Here is a 23,737-nt window from a genome sequence, read left to right on the forward strand (position 1 = left end):
GGAGTCAGACCTGTTACAGATCGTCAACTTTTCCTTAATGTCAGGTGTGTTTCCAGAACCACTAAAAACTGCTGTAATCAAACCTATACTGAAAAAGGACAATCTTGACAAGACACAAATGAAAAACTACAGGCCGATCTCAAATCTCCCATTTTTAAGTAAGATCATTGAAAAAGCAGTTTCTCAACAGCTCAATTACTTCTTAAAACAGAATAACTGCTACGATGCCTTCCAGTCAGGTTTTAGACAGAATCACAGCACTGAAACCGCTCTGACCAAAGTGTTCAATGACATATGTCTGAACACAGACAGTGGAAAAATGTCAGTCCTAGTTTTGATGGATCTCAGTGCAGCATTTGATACAGTTGACCACAACATATTACTCAAACGACTGGAGAACTGGGCAGGTCTTTCAGGAACTGTACTAAACTGGTTCAAAATATACTTAGAAAACAGGAAATACTTTGTATCAATAGGTAACTTCACATCTGAGCAGACAAGTATCACATGTGGAGTTCCCCAAGGTTCCATCTTGGGACCCCCTCTGTTTAACATTTACATGCTCCCACTGGCAGAGATTATAAAGAACAACAAAATAAACTACCACAGCTATGCAGATGACACACAAATATATATCACAATGTCACCAGGAGACCGAGGCCCTGTACAGGCTCTTGGTAAATGCATTGAGGAAATCAATGACTGGTTGTGCCACAATTTTCTCCAGCTAAACAAAAACAAAACTGAGGTAATAGTCTTTGGAGCTAAAGAAAAACGATTACAGGTCACCAGAGAACTTCAATCTATACATCTAAAAACCACAAACCAGGCGAGAAATTTGGGTGTAGTGTTGGATGCAGACCTAAACTTAGAAAAACACATTAAGACAATAACAAAATCAGCTTACTATCACCTCAAGAATATTTCAAGGATAAAAGATCTGATGTCTCAACAGGACCTGGAAAAACTAGTCCATGCATTCATTTTTAGTAGGCTTGATTACTGTAACAGCATCTTTACAGGTCTACCTAAAAAATCAGTCAGACAACTACAGCTCATTCAGAACTCTGCTGCTCGAGTCCTCACTAAGACCAAAAAAGTGGACCACATCAGTCCAGCTCTGAGGTCTTTACACTGGCTGCCTGTCCGTCAGAGGATAGACTTTAAAGTTCTGATGCTGGCCTATAAAGCTCTGAATGGTTTAGGACCAAAATACATCAGTGACCTCCTGACCCAGTATGAACCTTCCAGATCCCTCAGGTCATCTGGATCCGGTCTTTTATCAGTTCCCAGAGTCAGAACCAGACACGGAGAAGCTGCATTCAGCTTTTATGCTCCTTATATCTGGAACAAACTCCCAGAAAGCCTCAGATCAGCTGAAACACTCAGTTTATTTAAATCCAGGTTGAAGACTCACCTGTTCTCAGCTGCATTTGAATAAAGCACCAAATCCACACTTTTAAGCGTAAATTTCAAAACTTACACTAACTACTGATCTTATCTATTTCTGATTTTATCTGTTTTGATTTTATATACTGTTTTGTTTGTTTGTTAAGCTTAAATTTCAAAACTTGCATTAACTACTGATTTTATCTACTGTTCTGATTTTATCTGTTTTGATTTTATATACTGTTTTGTTTGTTTGTTTGTTTGTTTGTTTGTTTGTTTGTTTGTTTGTTTGTTTGTTTGTTTGTTTGTTTGTTTGTTTGTTTGTTTGTTAAGTGGGTTTAGAGCTCTGGGTAGCTCCCCAGCTGGGTCTAGACTGGGTCTAGAGAGTATTTTAAATTCAGGGAATTTAAAATAGAAAGTAGCTCGTCCACAGAAGGACTGGTAGCTCCCCTTACGATAAGGGTTCAGATCGCGCGAACAGGTGTGAAATGTGTGTGTTTAGTTAGTTAGTTTGTTTGCTTGTTTTAATCAATTTTAAATCATGCTTTTTATTTGTTTTTGTTTCTAATGTCTCTGTAAAGCACTTTGAATCACCTTGTTGTTGAATTGTGCTATACAAATAAATTTGCCTTGCCTTGCCTTCTGATAACTTGTGTGGATGTCTCAACATTTTCCTTTACCTTATTCTTCTTCAGTCAACCCCTACCTTTATAGTTGCATTTAATTAAAAGCTGTATTTTTTTCTCCTTGGTTGCTTTGAAGAAAGCCTTGATTCCCCCTCCCCCAACCAAATGCACAGATAAGATTCAGTACCACTTCTGAAGATTACTCTCTCCTATCTTTATGACTTTATCTCTTAAGTCTGTGACAGATGAACATGGATGAAATAGATTCATTTTTATGCAAATGCGACTTGCAATACCTCTCATTTAGTTGCTAAAGCTGTGGCTTTGTGTTCAGGTATGCACAGGAAAACACGGAAAACACAAGTGTGCTGTTATATGTGTCAAGTAGGATACTTGCATATACACTGTGTGTGTCTGTCTGATTTCTGTTCATTTAAATTAACAGAGCTTTAGCTGTAAGAGTAGAAGCTTAGCCTTGGCTTCATTTTTAGCCAACCCTCTCCAAAAGCCTGACATGGTCTGGTAGGGTCAGTAGCACCTGTAGGTGGGCAGCGCTCTCATAGCAAGCTGCTGACAACTGTAGTTTATTATATGACACCGCCATTTCTCAATGTCGTTCTCTAAAACTGTTCTCTCATTCATACTTTTTCAACCCTTCTACCTGACTGTGTGTGTCTGATAAGAGCAAGGCAGAGAAATAGCACGACAAAGCTGGTTATACAGCGTTTGTCTGAAGGTGAGTGTGCATATATCGGCTATGTCTCTGTTGGCAGCCTCGCACCAGCCACCCCTTCCAGGCCATTTTTCATCCGGCTGCTGCAGTACACACTGCAGAGGGAAGCAAGAGGGGTAGAGTTGAATAGGATATGGTAAGAGGTTGCATGGATATCAGCAGGAGAGACTGCGGTGTTGCAACAGAAAAAAAAGTTTTTGCTGTGACACCTTGCTGTTCTGATATTGTTTACTGGGATTATTTAAGAACTCTGCATGGGTGCTGATACAGTAATGGGACACCACAGGGACAGAGAGACTTCATAACTGAGTTACAGGTACATACACAAGCATGTAAGCATGGTCTGCTAGAGCCAACAGCAGGCTGCATAACTGCAGTGGGTGTTGATTCATCACTTTCACTCGCAGTAGGCCCATCTTGCTGATAATTATCTTTGTCAAGTTAATTATCAGTGTAAGTGTCAGCATGACAGTGCCGATGAATTACATCCAGATAACCTTGATTAATCAACAAAATGAGTTTTTGGGCAAATGCTTTTTGCATATGGATGTCCTCCCTGTGGAAAATGTCTTCTCAAATTTCCATCCATCTTTATCTCGTCACATCCACAATTTCTCATAGCCTACTCCCCTCCACCACTGTCTCAACTTATTTTATTTTCATAGATTTTTGCTCTTACCATCTGTTTCTAAGACTGCTGCTGTCTGCTCATAGTAGGTACAATTTATGAAAGCTTTTGTCCTGTCTGAAACACCTGAGCAGTTACTGGATGAATTCCAGTGAAACTGTGTACAGTACACAGGAACACCGCCTATATATGTCTCACGAGTGGTGATCCACTGACATTCCTATTTTTGTCCAATAGGTGTTTTCCCTGTGCCTGATTCAATTCTCTAAGGGTGCTCTGGTTTCTTCTCACAGTCCAAAGACATACATGATACATTAATTTGTTAACTGATGATTTTAAAATGGCACAGGTAAACTTGAGTCTTTGTGTTAGCTCTGTGACTGACAGGTGATTTCTGATGGGTGAACTGCCTTCCATCTATTGATGACTGGGTTGAATGAGTACCCTGCTAGCACACTACCACCATCCATCCATTTATTCACCTTTTTCCAGTGCAGGGTGCTGATATAATATGTACTCATATTCACACGTACATTAATGTGTTTGGAGCATGGGATCAAGCCAAAGCACTGGCAGATAACCTATGTAGGCACAAGGAGAACATTCAGACTCCACACAGGAAGACCCCAGCCAACCGGCAGATTTAAATCCAGGACCCTTTTGCTATGAGGCACCAGCTCTAACCACTACAGCACCATGCTGCTTATTCTCAGCTTACTAATCTTGACTTCTAAGTCAAAGCAACTTTGTGCTCAGGCAGACATTAGCAAAATTGTCATTTTCTTTCTCATGTCATGAGAAAATCTCTAGAAATGTCTACTTATTTGGTCCAAATGATCATTTGGACTCAGTGACAAACTGATTTGGTTCAATAGGCCTCTCAAGAACTCAAGAATTCATGTAATTGCTATCGACAATTTTCATACTTTCAACTTTAATAGGGTAAAAAGATGAATTGGTGACATTTTATATTAAAAAGGAAAGCCCAACCTCAGTCTGCAATCATAACACTCTGTGAAAGCATTTTCCTGGTAGTCCTTGCATGCCACAACTAATGTCTTCTATATCTTTTTACATCAACTTTGCTCACCCAATTAACTTCCTTCAAAATCTTCACTACTTACATTATACTGCATTCACTGCTGTCCTTTCTTTGCAACCCAATAGAGTTGGCAGCATAAACAGAGAAAGAGGCAATTCTGGTTCTGTTTTAGGTACCTGTATGTAATGAATTAAATCTATGTAACTGTTTTGTTTGTTGTGTTGATTGTAGGTGGGTCAGAGATCAAGATCAGCATTTGGTAAATAAAAGCAAAGGAATAGTACAAAATGTAGCACACAAAGAAAATAATAGAGAAAGAGTAGCAATAAATTCAGTCTTAATGACGTTTGGATGCAGAGTAGTCAGAAATGTGTACGTGCAAACAATGCAAAAAAAACCCTAAAACGTTAACTCAAACCTGTGAGCGGAAGGTTCCAGATTAAAAGAAGAAAGAAAAAATAGCTTGATAGTGAACCTAGTTAAATAGGCTGAGACATAAATTACTCTGATTGCTTTTCTTTCCACTTCCCATTGGGTCACAGCAAGCACAGCTACAGCAGACAGAGAGGGAGACTAGCAAACCTAATGCAGTTATCACCTTAACACACTTCCAACGAAAGACTCTTTGCTCAAAAAATTATCACAATTTCTAGCACTGTTCTTATTTACGATCTGTGTGCTGGAAGCTTGGTGATAAATTTATCAAGTTGTCCAGACGCGGCGACACCCCGATAAACTACCTGAACGGGATCAACTGGGACGCTCGGAAGGTGCAGAGCAGCACCTGACACACTCTTGAAGTCAGTGACACCTCCTGCATGGAATAAATTCTGTCATTATTAATTCAGACACTGCCATGACCGTACCTTTCATTCATTCATTTTTCATACAACCCTGTAGTGCTGCTGTTTTATGATTCAGCGCTCATAATGTGTGTTGTAGTTTTCCCTTTTCACTGAGCATTACGCTTGCATTGAAATATGGCTTATCAAATTTCCTTAGCATAACAGCCTGGTGAACTTTGTACCGTCTGTAGTTTCCTTTTCCTTTTTTTTATTTATTTTTTTTTACCTCAGCTGCCCTCTCTTTCTCTTTGTTTGAGTGTCTTTATTCTTCCTTTTAAAAACCAAACCTCCCTTAATGTAATACTGTGCACCCTTGCTGTGTGGTAATTACGTTAGCACTGCAGTCTTCTAAACGAGCAGCCCATATTTAAAAGATATGAGATGGTGAATTTTGTGTGTGGATGTGAAAATGTGCTTGTACCATAGTGGGCCCGCCGAAAACAACAAGCAGGTCGTTAAGAAACCAGCCCTTAAGTGTCCGCACAGCTATTCAAATGTAGCATGAATGTAATTGAATAGGCTACTCTCTTTGAGTTGTGTGAGTGCTTTCTACTTGGTTTTAATCAACTGATTGTGATGGGGCTTCAGTCTGCTGCCTGCCTTGTTTGTGCTTTTGTGTCACATTCTTGTTGGCTCCTCTAACGCCTTTGCTAACCGTGTCTGTTTATTTAATGTCTTGTCGTTCAGATCATTAGTTACGTTATATTTTCTCTACATAGCTGCAACTGACATAGTTTCTATGCTTGCCAGGTAGAGACGCCGCAGGCTAGTCAGTATGCATGCATGAATTAAATCAGTGCACATACAAGGAAATGCACATACTGTAGCATAATAGGAATGCAGTCATATTAGACTGATCATAGATGCGCTTTCTTTCTTTGCAGAGACCATTGGTTTGCTTTACACTGTGTTACATGTTGTTTAACAGATTATATTTGGCATAACCTTTGCTGTTTTACCCTTCAGCTCCATGTTATCATGGGAGTCCCATGAGGCATTGCTGCTGCTTCTGCTGCTGCTGCAGGAACTAAGGGAATAGCTTACACGCTAGCTCCTACTAAAGAATATCCTCTATTTGACCCTCTATGGCTCTGACTGCCCCAGTATCACTTCTTGAATGGACTGCTCATTTCATACAACAATGTGGAAAGCATACTAAAGTAGAAAATGTGCTTGAATTTACAGGATATGGGATTTTTTTGTGTGGTCTGTATGCGGTATATCGTTTTATTCCATTTAAACTTGAGCTCTAGTTTTTCTAACATATCCAAAGGGAATATGGTGCATTTGTGTTTTCTTTCTGCACTCTTTGTACCGAAAACTGGAGACAAAATCTGGATGACAATCAATTAAAGCCAGTGCAAAAGAAAGAGAAAAAGATTGTTTCTATAACAATGAGCCTTCACTTGATCTTCATCATGGCTTTGTGCTATTTACTGTACTCCTGTGCTCCCAGTTTGATCGAACATGAAAATAATCCAATTATAAGCTATTATACTGTCCCCAACTGTTCTATTATTGAAGATGAGGATCATTTAAAGTAAATGAAGCAGAAGAGAGGATAAAATGAGAGAGCCTAAATGGAATGAACCAGTGAAAAGCTGGTAGTTGAGTGACAAAGCTGCTCATGAGACCCCAAATATGTTTGTGTGCGTATCTGCTGCATTGCACTGCTGTTTAAAGAGGAATGTGTTGCAGCAATTTGGTTTGTTGCTACAAACTCCCTGAGTCTCCCTGTCAGCAGTTCAGCTGCAACCACAAGTCCAGATAAAACATTAAAGACAAGGCACTGACAAGGCAGGGCCATCCGGGGCCACTTAAAACTAATACCACGGGGCAGGCTATAAGGCCTTCCATCAATTACAACCTTATTAGACTAATCGTAATGAAATAATTCAATTCAGCAGACAGCTGACTCTCAACTCTGCAGATCACCAACAGGCAAGTAAAACAGTGGAGGGGAGGGATCGGCATGGATCTTTCTCTTTAAAAATAGTTGAGTCGTATTTGCAGAGATGAAGGGCAAAATCACTGAATCTACTATAGTTTCTTTTTCAAATTCTAGAAGCCAATCTTCAGCCTGCTTTGACTAGAAGCAGAATTCACCAAGCGCTGGATTGTTCACCCACTAATAGGGAACATGAGCTGGGTTTAGTGAGACAGGTTAGTTTTACCCTGCTGATGATGTGTTGTTGCAATAGTAAGGAAAGAAACACAGCTAACTTTTGCTGTGACGCCTCAGTTCTCATACTATCGTTTGTAACTCCAGTCCGTTTAATGTTTTTTTTTTTTAATTACAAAGAAATATTTAGAGTCATATTTTGTCTTATTTTGTTTCATTCTATGATACTTTCTGCCTCTAGGAGGTGGAGTGCTGTTGCCATTAGGCCATCAGCATTATAATTAACTAGCTGGATTTAGTTTGTTTTGAAAAAGTAGAGCTTGATTACTTACCATTGTTATTAAAAATTGTGGACACTGAGTGTATTTCTTTTCCCTTGCTTCTTCTTCTATTTCTTCATCTACTTGATTTTGACTTTATTCGTTTAAAATATCCTTGGAACCACAAGTAAGCCTGCAGTCTCAGAGCGAAGTGCTGTATTGGGGTGATACGATGCTATGAGGTCTTTAAGATCAGATTATCTTGATTATTCGAGCCCTTGTATGCGAGGAGAAGAACTTTAAATTAGATTTTAGATTTAACAGGAAACCAATAAGGAGAAGTTCATATGGGAAATATGTCCTCTCATTTTAGTCCCTGTCAGTCCTCTTTCTGCAGCATTGAGGATCAACTGAAGGCTTTTCAGAGAACCTTTAGAACAACCTGATATTAATGAAATGCAATAGTCCAGCTATGTTTTTTGTAAATGTATACCATGACGTGTGTGTTGTGAGACTGTATGTGGCACTTGCTCAAAGGGAGATGACGCAGTGAAAACCATTAAAACTTCTTGAATAAGAGATTTGCATGTGCAAAGTGATGGAAAAAAAATTTGAGAGCCAGCTGGCTGACCTCTAACTAACAGCCTGTGATTGAAGAGAAGGCTGTATTTTATTCGCTCCCCAAGGGGACTGAGAGAACACAGAAGTTATATAAAGGACAGAAAGAGTCCATCCTACCACCGTCTGTATTAAGACACTGCTCTCCTTATCGCTTTCACTTGCTATGTCTTCCTTCCACTCTGCGATTTGACATGATAAATTACCAGTCACAGCTCCACTGCAGACTCATAGTTGAGGGAGTAGAGCTCTCACATGCAGCAACAGCAGTAGGCTGCTCTAACTGGGACTAAGTGCAAACGGACATAACTGTGTGGCAAAGGGCCAAAGCCTGCTGTAGTCCTTACACCACATTTGTCACATCTCCTGCGTTTCTGGCAGCTGTTCTGCTGACTGATGTGTTTAGAGGTCTCCATGTATGTGTTGGTATCACCTAGATCTAACCTATACTGCTGTCCTTTGTCTTACAAATAAGCTATACTATACTTTATACTATACTTACTATACTTTTCTTCTGAAGGCACTTCAGATGGTGTCGCTCCTTCGCTGGTGCTATACATTCTTTAGTTTTTGATTTCGCTTCATGTTTGGGATGCAGTGCAAATGACCAGACAGACCTTGACTTTAACATTGTTTTTTCAGATTCTACTGAGTAGGGAAAATGTATCATGAATACCAAAAGAGACACTGCTTATCATTCATTGCCTCTTACATTGTTAATGTAATGTGATACATCGCTGAATGAGAGGCAACCTGGCATCCAGTTTATCTTTATTTCTCCAAACTGGCAGCTACAGGATGAACTAAAGGTTCTTCTAAGGTTGTTCTTTCAATTTAGGCTGTCTCAACTGTTTGTGTCTTCTAATGCCATCCACGACTGGCTTGATGATGTTGACATCAGGTCTCTCCGGGGGCTGTACCATCTGTCACTGGACTCTTTGGTCTTCTTTTCTCTGAAGATAGACCTTCATGACTTTAGTGTGTAAGCAAATCTAAACTGTACAAAAGAATATGCACATTCATTTAAATGCACATACATTTGCATAAAATGTGTTATTATATTAGAAATATTAGCTTAATGTGTGCAAGATAGGACTCAAGGTCACGTGCCCATATTTTTGTTGCTCTACCAGGTGACAGAGAAGGACAGTGAGTGTGTGTGTGTGTGGTATCAATGAAAAGCCTCATGCTGTAAATATAAGTATTAGTGCAGAGAGAAGTTTACTGCATAGTGTCTATGAATGTGAACATATTCACCAATACTTACATCTCAGTCTGAAATATGCATTGCAAATGGTGGAACCATCCGGGCTTTTTTAATCATGTTATTTCTGATTCAACATCATTATATTGCAGATTGTATGTTTTAACTTAAAAGAATATTTGAGCAGCAAACAAAATAATCTCTTCTCACAACAAATGCGACATTCAGACTGACGCTAATCCCCCCACCCCAAGTATGAAATATTTGCTAGCTTTATTTAAACAAGGGCAATGTTGGCGCATGTTTTGCCTTTTGTTGTTTTTTATTTATTTATCTTGAATTTATATTAATATTCACACCAAATTTGTAAAATATTATTCAGGTTTAGCAGTTACCTCAGGCAGCCCCTTTATTGAAGCCAACAGCATGGCCTGTCAGGGCACAAACACTGGACACTCTGAGGATGTCCTTTGCTGTCTGGACACAGGATGTTAGCAGCAGATCCTTTTGGTCCTGTGCACATCAGGCTCTGGCTCTTTGTGAATCTTTCTTCGAATCATTCTGAGTGTGTCATGGTGCACTGTCCTGCTGAGGGAGGATGCTGCTGTCAGGGAGTGCCATTCCCACTGGGGCTGGGCATGCTTGATCTACAATACTGTTATTCAGCTGGGAAACCAGGTCTTTCTGTAAAAAAAAAAATACAATGTAGTGGAACAAAACGGCCAGCAGTATTGTTCCTGATTGAACTGAAAAGGACATTTTAATTGACTAATGTTCATCTGTATATCTAATTAACAGTATATTAGCTAATATCACTTTTGTAAAGCAGATATTAGTCATATTAGGTATATTTTCTTGTTATTCACAACACACTCTTTACTGTTAATCTGGATATATCATAAACACACATGTATACCTACACCTATACATGCTGGCACACACACACACATACATACTAGCAACATGCAAATATTCTGTCTGCATGGACAAGTGATATGATCTGTGCTTTGGTGCACTGCTTTTAGGTGTGATGATTAGTGCACAGCAGGTGCTAGCTTGCCTCATAGTCCCTGGAGTGGTGCTGGAGGAAATACCATCTAATTGCTGCAGGTGATAGTACCACACAATGAGGCGACCGACTTATAAAATGAAAAAAAGATAAAATAATGTGCTAGGTAAATCGTTCTTCCCCACTTGTGCACTTGTTGAGCAGAGAAAATGGGCGAGAACATTTTTACCAATGCCAATGCAAAAGCATTATGTAGTAGAGCAGGGCGATATGGCCAAAAATATTTATCACGATATATATTTGAAAATTTGCGATAACGATATAACTGACGATATAATTGATGCAAGACAAAATACAACTCCACAACATTACTAGCGCAAAAAGACAACCTTCCATTTATTTTCACTTAAACAAGAAGCTGGTTTTTATGTACATTAAAGCTTTATAAAAATGTAACAGTGCAAATGCAAATTCCTTGCTGAAAGTTTAACCAAAAGGCATTTCCAGTAGAAATGGGCTGACATATCCTGAGCATAACCATGTATAATATCCACTGAAGTTAAAAAGAGGTGCTTTGCAACATTAAACTGCAGTGTGCAGTACGTATTTTTCGGACCATAAGGTGCACGGGATTATAAGGCACATTAAGCGAAACAAAGCAGTCAGATAAATCAAACTTTATTAAACTCATTCTTCTTGCTTCCTCCACTTCTGTACCATTGATTCATTAATGTTGAATTCTCTGGCAGCTGCTCTATTCCCATGTTGTTGCAGTATATTAATGACTAACCTTGTATTGTGGATGGATTATCTCAGTTGTTCTCCTGACTGAAGTTTGGTCTGTTTACAGCATCCTGCCATGCGATTGCATTTGTCTCTAACCATGAGGAACCTTCACGTTAACTTTTATAAGTGGAAAAGTGTTAGTGTTCGTCCACCAGCTTCACTGTTTATGTTATGCTAACATAGCTGTGTCGCTAGCGATCAGGTAGCACATCATTATATACCAGCTAGCCCAACTTCAGTAACCCTACAAACGTCACTGCTGTTTAGTTTCCTGTCTTCATTTATGCTGTAAGTGATAGCAGAGCTGTACGTTTGATTTTTTTCAGAAATCTCTCAGTCAGAACATGCAATATCATGCTTAGGTAACTAGCAAAACTAGCGAGCTGATCGTTTTATTAAAGATGAAAGAATTTAGACAGTTTTTAACTCTCAGTGATGCTGCAGTGTTCGTTTGACCTGAAGGGGGGGTTTAGGACCCAGATTACTCCCAGATTTAAGAGCATCTTAGTCCGACAAATACGACAATAACGACGGCCTCTTGCATGTTCTGCAAAAAAATGTGTTTTGTCGTGTATCTGACGGACAAACACCAAACCAGTTCCACATCACTGAAGTTGCACCATTTTTACAAACCAATTCTGGTTCATCTGTTTCACTCAACAATCGGCCATGTGCGTATGAAAACAAAGGCACTGCGCATGCGCGTTTTACTCATATTCTATCGCAATATTTCATTTTCCTATCGTTGCCTAACATTATACCGGTATTACCGTGAACGGTATAATATGGCCCAGCCCTATTATGTAGTATAAGGCTTTGACCAGATTCCATGTATTTGAGCTAACCCGAGAAGATGACTACTTTACACTGTGGCTCGAAAACAGGAGTGTTTGCGAACTGATTTCTATCGACCGTGCTTACAAATAATACCAGTTTTTAGCTGCAGAACGACTGATCAGAGTCAGTTAAATCAACCCTGATTCTACTCTCTCTGGGTTAAGTGCGTGCATGGCGAATGAAAAACGTTATTATCAAAGGAGCTCCATCATTACAGTTCGCCATAGCAACAGGTAAATGCAAAGCAGACCCACCATTTTCATCCAGCGTTAGGTGTAACAAAGCAAATTTATCTTTAAAAAAATGTTATATTATTACATTCTTTTTCAGTGCGGTTCACATTTAGCACACTTGAATTTCTGAGAACTGTAAAAAAAGGCTTTTATATAGTCAGTGCTATAAACAGACACATGGTGTTCCCAACCCAAATATTGTACAAGTAGTGATAATAGCCATGCTATTTTGTGTTAAAGCTTGCTGGTGATGGTCCTACAGTAATTTGTTGGCACAATATTTGAATTTAAGCATGCATGTTATCTTTTTTGTTTTTAATGGAGCGCAAATATTTTAAAAGGTATTCATTTGTCTGCTGTCCTGTGTTGCTCTACTTAAAGACCACTCGCATAAGAGCAGTTAAAGGTGCAGTTTCAGTGCAGAGCAATACTCAATTTCAACATAACTGGACAAATCTCAGTATTGACTGACAAAGTGATGACTGCCCAGCAACAACTAAATTCAGCACAAACAGTGGATATCAGGATCGCCAGGATATCTGCTCATTCCTGTGTGGATCAGTAGATGTGGAGGTCATGATGATTCACATCAATGCAAGCGTGTGAGCATGTGTGTGTGTGTGTGTGTGTGTCATCCAGCAAAAGCCTTACTAACTCATCAATATCCTCTCACCTCTCTGTCTTCCACCTAGATGGTTTATAAGCCTTGGCTGTGTTCTCAGTACTTCCAGACCACCCAGATGCACTGCAGCAATCGAATCCCCTGTGGTCAGTACTGCCTGGAGGTGCAACAGCGGTGCCCCTTTGTCCTGCCCGACAATGATGATCTCATTCACGGAGGCAGCCCCAGTTTTATATGCACAGGTACAAAATAATCATTGTGCATTTGATATATTGTTGTGTTTGTAATTTTATCCTGTGTGCTTAAGCTTTAAGGTGCTCAGTGAAATTTCGGGCTAAGATATTGCTATTCTGGGATTCAAAGCCACACATCAATTTCCTTTAACCTCCCACCTACTTCATTTACCGCAGGCCACGCTCTCAGCTTGATTACAATAAGTAAGCACATGTGCTTAGCGTTTCACTCAGTAATCCTTCAGGCACACAACCGCAGAAGAACAGGCAGAAAACACGTATGAATTTACACTTACAGGATGTTCTGACTAATCATCAGACTGACAGGGAGATACACCATAACAACAAATTGCTGCCAATTACTCATAGCTCCACGAGGCAGCTGCACGTTACAGCACTGAGACAATAGGTCCATGTGCTCCGTCTGTCCTGCACAATACAAGGCGCTTTAAATGCTTCTCAGTGAAAGTTTAAGGTGCTTTCATTTGTGAGACGTGAATGTACCGGAGCCATCCGAAGGGATAAAAGTGATTTGCATTTCCATGTCTTTGGGATTTTAAAGCAATGTTTCAAAATGTCGTCCACTGGAAAAAATGCCAGATTCTGTTTAATGGTCCTGATCGGTGTTTGCAGCAGCAGGGTTTAAAAAAAACAGCAGATGAATGAGAGTGCTTAGCTGACCAATCACCGACAGTCTCTTATCCTTCAGAAACTGCTACCTCCTGAGTAGGCACAGGAACTGTCTCACCAGAAACTGAGAGCCTGTTTATTCTGTTAGAAAGACTGAGTTCCTGAGAAGATTCTAGTGGGGGGAACACGTTTATCACTGGTGTGTGTCAATACCGAATGCACTTTTTATTAATGCACTGCTCTAAATCATAATATAATAGCTAACCATGTCAAAATAGCACTTTTTCCCCACATACTGCTGTTCAACAAAAGTGCATTTTGTAAGAATTTTAAATCAGAACCTTTTATTTCACTAACTTGTGTATATTATGCTAATGCAAATACAAACTGAAGATCTACATATATATTTAAGGTCAAGCTATCTAAGAGCTAACAGGGATCTTGCAGCCTTGATGACTGAAACGTAACCAGAAGCCCTCGAGTTGCTTCAGTTTAACTAGAAAACCAAATCAAAAATTAACCAAGCAGAACCTAATTTTTAGTCAAATCACCTCTGGTTCCCATGACAGCAGCATAATGTTGAGGTATTGACAGGAACAAATACTGAAGATAATCAACCAGTAGTCTCTGATTCTTCTCTGTGACGAGCGACAGATGCCCCAAGATGCCAAAAGTTCAGAGGATTAAAGCATGATGCACTTTTCTTTGAACAACTCTATGTGGGTTGAGTCCCCACTGGCATCATATGTTGATGCTGCCCTCTGGTGGTCATGTTGAGCATGAGGTTACTTTACAACAGAGACAAATAAGATGTGATGAATCAGTTGCCAGTTTGTGGCAGTTTTTACTGAGACATATATGATTATAAAGAACAATCAATATGGCCGTTTTTTCCACAGTAAATTCAAACCAGTATTCTTTTCTTTTCAATGTCAATGTGTCTTATAAAAAGCCCAACATCAGTAACCAGTGTTGGGAAGGTTACTTTTAAAATGTATTCCATTACAGAATACAGAATACATGCCCCAAAATGTATTCTGTAACGTATTCCGTTACGTTACTCAATGACAGTAACGTATTCTGAATACTTTGGATTACTTAATATATTATCATGCTTTTTACAACAACGTGAATGTACTATTGCTGTGTGATTTATTACTATTACTGAAGGTCCGCGACTCCGAACTGTAGTAAAGGGACCTCTGACTAATACGGCGGGGTCCCTGTCGGCTCGTAGCCGAAAAATAGCTTTACTTTGTTGTGTGGGTCAACTTTTCTTGCGAGAGACAGAGAGAGGCGTTGAAAGACTGCTCCAACGGAACTTATTGTTTTCGGAGGAAAACACGAACACGGTGTACAGTCGAGTCTTAATAGCTTACTTACAACTGGGCTCGTCAGGCACTCTTCTTGGCTGCAGTGGTTATTATTATATTTACATGCTTCCAGCTCCCGTTTTTCCTCAATGACAACTCGTACCTTTCCACTCCCCTTTTTCTCCCTCCTCGCGCTCACAGACCCATAACGTGTATGGCAGTCCATTCTCCCTGCAACACGGACTACACTGCCCATGATGCTACATTCTTTAGAGCTATGCTTGTAGCATTCAGCCTGTTAGCTTAGCACAACAACAACAACAACAACGAAAAGGCTCTCAGGAAACACACAGTCAAAAGAGAGAGAGCGTCGCCCTGTAACCATGGCAACCGTAACGCTGCCGCCTGGAACAACAGCACGTAGCTGTCAAACAAAACCCAAACAGTCCTGACCCGCGACAATATTAAACAGGAAAGTACCGCAGTGTAATCCAACAAAGTAACTGTATTCTGAATACCACCTTTTTAAACGGTAACTGTAACGGAATACAGTTACTCATATTTTGTATTTTAAATACGTAACGGCGGTACATGTATTCCGTTACTCCCCAACACTGTCAGTAACATTAAACAGTAAAGTAACATGTAAAGTTTTCTCTCGCTCCATTTTTTCTCGTCCCCTTCTAAAACAATTTATTTGGAGAAATTTTTTTAAATAGTATGCTCCTCAAACAGTTGGTAACTGTATTTATTTATTTATTCATCTATTTATTTTTGCTGTGGCTTAATAAATTAGAAGTTACTAACACACATTCAGTAAATATTTTTGGATGCTGGTTTAATAACTACATTTTTGCACTAATGAGTATTTATGGATCCAGAAGAGTTTATGGACTTTTTTTCTTACCAGAGGCAGCAAATTAAATATGTGCTCTGTACATTATGACTGATTATAGGAGAGGGTTATAGCTTCTGGAGCTCTTTCAGTTTTATCTGCTGTGTCTTTGCATTGTATATGCATATGTGTGTCAACTGTAATCCAAAAATGGGGGCTTTGTCAGAGACAGGCAGTAACTATATTGTTCCTCTTCTTGCAGGTAGGTTGCAGACAGGAAGCAGCAAACATTTTTTTCTTTCTTTTGCTTTAAAAAAAAGAAAGAAGCAAAAACAAGTATGAATTTATTAAAAATGCTACACAGAAAAGTGCATTTCTCACTCTTTTTTTCTTTACATCCCTCCAACCCCAAAAACAACCTCCAGGGCTGCTGGAAGACTATCCATCAGGTGTGGACCCAGATGCAGAGTGCTGTGACGTACGGTGGTACTTGAAAGCAGACAACCGTTCCCGGGGGACCCTGAAAAGAACTCACCCACCATGCCAGCACCGTACCTCCCTCAGCTCCTCAGCAGCCTGCAGACTGTGTAACAGCCGGCTCAAACTCTGCCTGCTGGTCCTTGTCCTCCTACACACTGTTGCCAGCCTCACAGCATCCCACAATGCAACAGGACTGGGCCTCCCCACCATCACGCCTCTGGAGGAGAGCCCTGCCAACGAGGAGTGATAGAGCTGCCAGGAGAAGGTGAGGTTGTTGGGGTGGGGGATTCCCTCACCATGGCAACCGATGTGGAAAAATACAGTCACAGCTGTGCAAGCGGCTGGAGCTGTACGCCTGTGGACATCCTGCAACGCTTTCTGGCAAATGGAAAATGTGGGACGCTTTGATATTAAAAGACACAGGAATCAATCAAGACAAATGAATAACTAAACAAACAGACATACCGCGGGGTTCAAACAGTCCCTTCTGTAGGGAAAGGGGACAATGCCACAGCCTTTGTTGAGAGGGAAGGTCAGCTTCCTCGTGGCTGAGTTTCTCTCACTACGCTTTTTTACACTGTGTTCCAATTATTGGTTTGTGTTGCACTGGCTAACTATGGAATAACACAATCATATTCACTTTTTAATGTTCATCCTTTGTCTTTGTTTCTGAGTCTCTCATAGAGGAAGGAAATGTGTCTGCCTTGAAATAAGACAGACAACGTGTAAAGAAAAAGAGGAATATCTTGCAAGTTTGTCTGTGTGTGCGTTTTCTAGATTTACTTGTGTGCGTGTGAGCATGTGTGTGTAAGAGAAGGAGTGTGTGTTGCGGACACAAAAGTCTACCTAACAGGCTGGTACAGCAGATGATTTTTATGGAGGCCCCCTCAGATGTCACTTAGCTCTGCCATGGTGTTTTGATGGCCACAATCTCATTAAACACCACTGACTTTTTTGAATGTGGTTCTGATGTCCATAATAAATACAGTGTTTAACGCAGGTTTACAGTTTCCCCTTAATTTGTTTTGTGAGATAACATTGACCCATTAATGTTGCTTTTAAATCCAAAATAGCAAAACCTGGCATTAGAAACCAGGACAGGACAGCCCGTTCTGTTTTTCCAATGCTTTAAATCTCAGATGAGCTCTTTTTAATACAACATGGGTCTTTTTACTAGCTTTGACCATAATTCCTTATTTTTGACTATTCAGTCTAATAGGTTTGATCAAATATAAAATGTAAAATTTAGGCCATATGCATATGCACAGTTCTTTGCATTTAGGTAACTGTCATGAAGACTTCAGGTGCCAAAGAAATGGATTAGAAAATGTGCTTATCTGCTCTCCATTGTCTTTGTTACCTCAGCGAATGTTGTAGCATCATTACTACTAAGTGTCATCTTGACGAATAGAACCGACTGTCAAAACTACAAAAATGAAATCCAATTTGTGGTGAGCCAGATGAAAGCTTTAGGTTCCTATTGTGACAGGGCTGAGCCATGTCAATGACAAAATTTACAAATGATTAGAATTTTAAAAGGTTAAAAGTTTTTTAGGGGTTACTTCCAGGATTTTGGATCACTGGATTTAAAATCATCATGTTTTTAATGCAGGAAAAATATTAAGTAAACGTGAGCTGTTTTCACACTTCCACTGCAGCAATGAACTTCTCTGGACATCCGGTTACGGGGCTGCATGCAGAATGCAGATGTTCTCATTAAATAGTTCTTAACCTGCACTGTCTGGAGTTAATGTGTGAAAATGACAACAGTGATTCAAGTAAAGCAGGGTGGCGAAAAGTTCATTTTTGTCAGCTTTTTATAGTGGATGTAAACCTGATGAATTATTATACCTGGAAAAATGATCACCTTTGTTAGTGTACACAAAAGTGTAAGATTCAGAGATCGGGCAATTTTATCTCACCAAATGAAATTAAGCCTATGCTTGTCTTAATCAAGGATATTATTTCTTATTCTAAACATACTCCTCTTGTCAGCAACATGGCTGAGCAAAGCTGACTGATGCTGGGATAAAAAAAAACATTAGATCAGTATATTTAGCACTGTTAAACCAGACATAAAAAGACTTGCTCTTTTTTAAGGTACCATCCAGTCAAATAGTGTCTGCAGCATACAAACAGCATTTAGTCTGAAGGCCGCTCCTTTCCCCTTAAGCCTTGGATCGGCTTCTTCACCTTGACGTGGGTTCATAATAAAAATGTAACAGAAATATGACTAATAAATCACTCTAGCTATGAATACTACTTGAAAACAAAAACTCAATTTGCTGTTTTCCCCTGAACCAAAACCTAACCTCAGGCTTTTTATTCAAAGGAAACACAGTGACTGGATGTTACCTTTAATGACCTTTCGTAATTTGTAAACTATAACTCCCATGCAATTATAAAAAGGATAAAATGTCAACATCTCATTAGGCACGGTAGCTCACTACCTGCAGCTACTCCGGTTTCTTACACTGTATTCCTGCTCCCCGGCCCCTTGTGCTGAGCTGGTCCCATACGACACACAGACTGACATTCCCCATCTGATAACCACAGCGCAGTTCTGACATATCTGTTGAATCCAAATGTGTATTACATGAACTGCATGTGGAGGCGCTGCAAGGTTATGAAAGCCTCTTTTGTTGATTGTCTTCAGCCCCACTCCCTGAATGCACCACATCTTATCCCAAATCGGCTCCTGTGGCATGCCCACTGTCTTGTACTTTTTCTCCTGACATGTCAAACTCCTGTCTCATTAAGTAAAGGGCTTATTAAGATATACAGATCAAACGCCATCAAAACAGACATCAAGCACATTCAAAAAGGTTGCATCCAAATTGTTAGTAGACAAAAGGTAAAAACCTGGCTCATTTATTATTACTGTTATTGTTATTATTTTGAACTCATGCGGTTTCAGTACAAAGGTATTCCGCCGGCTGCTACTGGAAAGCAGAAACAGAAACAAACACAGAGAGAGGAGCATGCCATTGTTTGTGTTTGCACCAATCACATTATCTGTGATCATCTAGGTCCGCTAACACTTTGATTTATAAATGTTGACCTGTGTGTGAAAAGAGAGGAATGGTTTGACCTTAAGGGCTGACTTCTTCTTTTGTTTCTGGTTTTATTTTTTGTCTCTTTGATGAACAAGGCTGTGAGATCAGGTACATGGTAAAGATGAGCAGATAAACAGCTTTTGCTGAATGAATTTTTTCCCCCCACTCTCGAATATGTTTATTGCTTATATGAGATGTCCAGTCTGATATCTGATGTCAACACTTTTATTATTAACCTTATATGAGGATTTAAAATTCATCATTATTCACACAATTTCTATATAATAAGTATATTGGCTTATTTTGGCACTTACTGTTTAGACCCTGCCTCAGTCTCATTACCATTGCTGCTTGCTTGAAATGCATACATAACTGTTTCATGGTCATGCGGCACGGCACACCCATGCCCATCATAAATGACTGCTTCCGGTTTCAGAACAATGCTGCTATACCATTGGCCACCACTAGATGGCAATAGATTTATTCGTTTCCACTGACACTTCTGCTAAAGACCTACCACAAAAGGTCTGACAGATACACGGAAACCAGGAAGGCAGAGCTCCATGTGTGCTGCTGTGTGCTCTTCTTTTGTTCTTATACATAGATGTAGGTTAATGTCTCTGAGTCTCTTTGGAGAGCTCATTTGTGTTTAAATGACCTCGTGGCAGTGGGACAGGTGTGGCAAACCACAGCTGTCTTTCACCACACAGGGTCTTGCAACATTACCTATATGATATTAGCTGCAGTCCTGAAGCATGCATTTTAGTGTGAAATCAGTACAGTGATTGCACATTAGATTGTGTAATAACTGTGTCATTGCCCCAAAACAGACTCTGTATTATTTGCATTTTTCCGTTCTCGTCTTAAGGAAATATTTCCCCCAAATTTCCATAACATGAAATGCAGTACAGGATGTGCAGACAGCGGTTAATGGTGCCCAAGCATAAATAAATAAAATTTAAAATACAGCATGACATAGTGCTTTTCATAATGACACATAATGGACATAAGAAGGAATACAGGGTCTGCAAGAAATGCTAGCAATACATAGATTGCCCCGCAAGTGTCATGCAAGCCTTGTCACAAGCACATGTAAAAGATGAGTCCACCTTGAAGTGTAATATGTTCAGCAGATTGTGATTTCATCCTGCCGTTAATGGCCAGCAGTCATGCTGCGATCCAGCAGCCACCAAAAGCCAACCGGCGGACACGCCTATTCAATAAACCTGCTTTCAGAAGTCACGCAGAGAACATGGTTGCTTTACACGCAGCAGAGCATCCTGACTGTGGTTGCATGGGTGCGAATGCTGTGCATATGTGTCATCTATCACACGCCTTCACACATGTTTGCACCAGGTATGGACATTTCTGTGTGCAAGATTACTTCCAAAAACAAACAAAAAAAGAATTAGATTTGACTGATGTAAATCTCTGATTTGACTTTTGTTGGTAATGCAGGCTTGCACGCAACAGTTACTCTGTGATAATTTAATTTTTTTGTATGTATTGGTTCGTCAAATTTTTTACTGCATTATAATGAGAAGAAATTGTGTAGGGTCTTATAGATTCAGACTAGATCCCAGACAATGGTCTGTAGCGATCATTGGTTATGGTCTGTCACGTTCCATTACACACTAACGTACAAAATCGAATTTTGTGTTTTACCCCTGCACATATAGAGTATTTATGCCTCTTGCCATTACCACCCTGTGCACCCACCACGAAATAATATGTACACAAATATTGCCCTCTTTCACTCTTTCTCAGCCTCTCTCTGTTTTCACAATAGTTCTGTTCTCTATCCTGTGGATCTATGCAGAAGCCCATTCCTTTTTTTGGTTGTAAATATGTTCCCTAGTATGCTGAACAATGTATGTCTCTCCTTGTGTACTTTGAGTTGATGTCATGCTGTTACTTTCTTCTTCTTCTTCTCCTTCTTCTACTTCTGATCCTTTTTTTTATTTAAGCGTCTCAGATCATTGATGTTAAAAGAGAGTGTGGTGAGGTTTAACCAATAGACTTGTCCTCAGCTTTGCAACCTTATTGTGAAAGGTTGTGGCTTTGTGTGTGCATAAGTGAATGATTTATGATTATAGAGATGAAAAAGGTTCAAAGGCATATAGAAATATCATTGCGATTATGATTATTATTATTACTATTATACTACCAGTATATTGTAATATTATAGATGCTTTAGTTCAAGTAACTTCTTTAATTTTTCTACAAACAACTTTGATGAAATGATTTATAAAACAGTCTCACAAGTCATGATCTTTTCGAAAAGTATGAAAACTACTGCTACAATGATTAAAATTGTGTTCTGATGAAAATAAATACAGACATATAATCTGTTCCTCTGTGGTGCTTTTGCATGATGTGACTTGCTTCCAATCAACGTACAAAAGTAGTGGTGAACACAACGCACTAACCATACAAAAATGATATTCAGGGTTTTAATAAAGACATAAAGACATGTTTGAAAAAGCAAGGACAGTAGGAGAAGCAAAAAACACGAGTTAACATCAGAGGCGGAGGCAGACATTTGAAACACCCGGGGCTTAGCCCTAAAGGGTAGTATGAATGTGGGATTTTTTTTATTTTTTCTTTGGGGGGGGGTAGAAATGACTGAAAGATTAATTGGCTCTGTTTTGAGTTTTGTTCAAAAAAGAATGACTTCATATAGGGAAAAATATATATCACATGTGCAGGACACCTTAAACTAGTTTTTTAATTAAGCAGCAAGGCAGAACAAAGTCGGGGCTGTATCAAGACACGAGGACTAAACCCCAATTCAACCAGACCCAGAACTGATCCTGAATTAAAACAGGACTACAACAGTTCAATATCAGGACTACTTGGGATTTAACCAAGACAGAATCAGAACTAGATGATAGTAGCACTAAAAATCATCATAGACCTGCACTACACTTGTTTTTTTTAATTCTACCAAAGTACAATATTTAGATTGAGAAAAGTTTATATAATTATTTAGCCTTGTTGTGCAAACAAGCCTGCAAAACTTAATAAATGTAGTATTTGAAAAATAGCAAACCTAAAAAGAAACACTAGGTACGAGATACATAAGTACCTATGATACCATGATACTTTTGGTAAACAACCATTTGACTAACATGTGTGTCTCACCTGCTCTTGTTCCACCTCTGTTCTGTCCTCATTCTCCATCTCCCTCTCTGCTCCTCTCTCTCCCTCTCTCTCCCTCTTTGTGCTGACAATCATCAAATATACAGTTGAAACCAGATATTTACATACTCTTCAGATCAAAACACAAACACTTTTTTAATTGTAACATCAAATCAGACTAAATTTTTTTTTTAGATTAATAAATATAAAAAACATATTTGTTAACTTTAAGAGTAAAGAGAGAAACTATCTGTATTTCTTAATTGCAAATGGCACCAAATTGTATTCAAACTGAGCCACACTTATGGAGCTCCATAGTTCTTTTCCTGGTCTTTTGGTTGACATCTCTTGATGTTCCCATGTCACAGAAACAGGCTCTGTGTTTTGCCTTATATGCATCCACAGCTGTGCTACCAATTTACTCACATGGACTCTACTAACCTATCAGAAGCTTCTTCAGCTCAGAATGGAATCGTCTGGAGTTTTCTTATTAATTAACAATAAACTTAGTGTACATGTACTCCTAAATTTGATGAAAGTGATAAAAATAGACAGATCCCTCTCTCTTTATTCTGACATTTAACTAATTCAAAAGATATTTCAATATTTATCTAAAACAAAAGTTTACTCTAAATTGATGTTGTACAGTAAAAATGTTTTATGTTTTCTCCCTAAAGTGTATGTAAATATCTGGTTACAAATGTGAATATCCTGCTGTGTACTGAAATTCCTCTTGTTTTGCATAGAAATATACTGAACAACATACAAAGCATAATATATAAAATAACATTTACCTGAGTTTTTTCTTTGAAAGAAGCCTCTAATGTCCATTCTTATATTTCAGTAGGCTACATAACTGAAACCGATTTAGTCGGGGAGGGTACGAACTGAAAATATGAAATAAACACACATAAGCTAAGACTCTCTAAAAAAAATAGCATTTGTTTGGCTTTTCATTTCGCCATTTGTTGATTCACTTGAAGAGCAAGTAACGTAATATTGGTCAAGTGATCAGTTTGATATCAATCTTTCGTGATGCACCGTCATATTTACATTATTTGTACGCTACGAATGATTTGCTTTGGTACCTGGTCA

The 23,737-nt window shown here is 39.2% G+C and overlaps 1 protein-coding gene across 1 annotated transcript in view; it reads left to right on the plus strand.

Moving 5' to 3' along the window:
* Nucleotides 1-21,848, plus strand: part of nalf1b (NALCN channel auxiliary factor 1b) — a 104,952-nt gene extending 83,104 nt beyond the window's left edge. Inside the window, exons 2-3 of the mRNA XM_026143826.1 lie at nucleotides 13,025-13,196; nucleotides 16,391-21,848. Of these exons, the coding sequence (XP_025999611.1) occupies nucleotides 13,025-13,196; nucleotides 16,391-16,692 (474 nt within the window). The 3' untranslated portion in view covers nucleotides 16,693-21,848. The remainder of the gene's footprint in view (nucleotides 1-13,024; nucleotides 13,197-16,390) is intronic.
* The last annotated feature ends 1,889 nt before the right edge of the window (nucleotides 21,849-23,737 follow it).

This window comes from Astatotilapia calliptera, chromosome 16 (genome assembly GCF_900246225.1).
Source record: "Astatotilapia calliptera chromosome 16, fAstCal1.2, whole genome shotgun sequence".
Classification (NCBI taxonomy): domain Eukaryota; kingdom Metazoa; phylum Chordata; class Actinopteri; order Cichliformes; family Cichlidae; genus Astatotilapia; species Astatotilapia calliptera.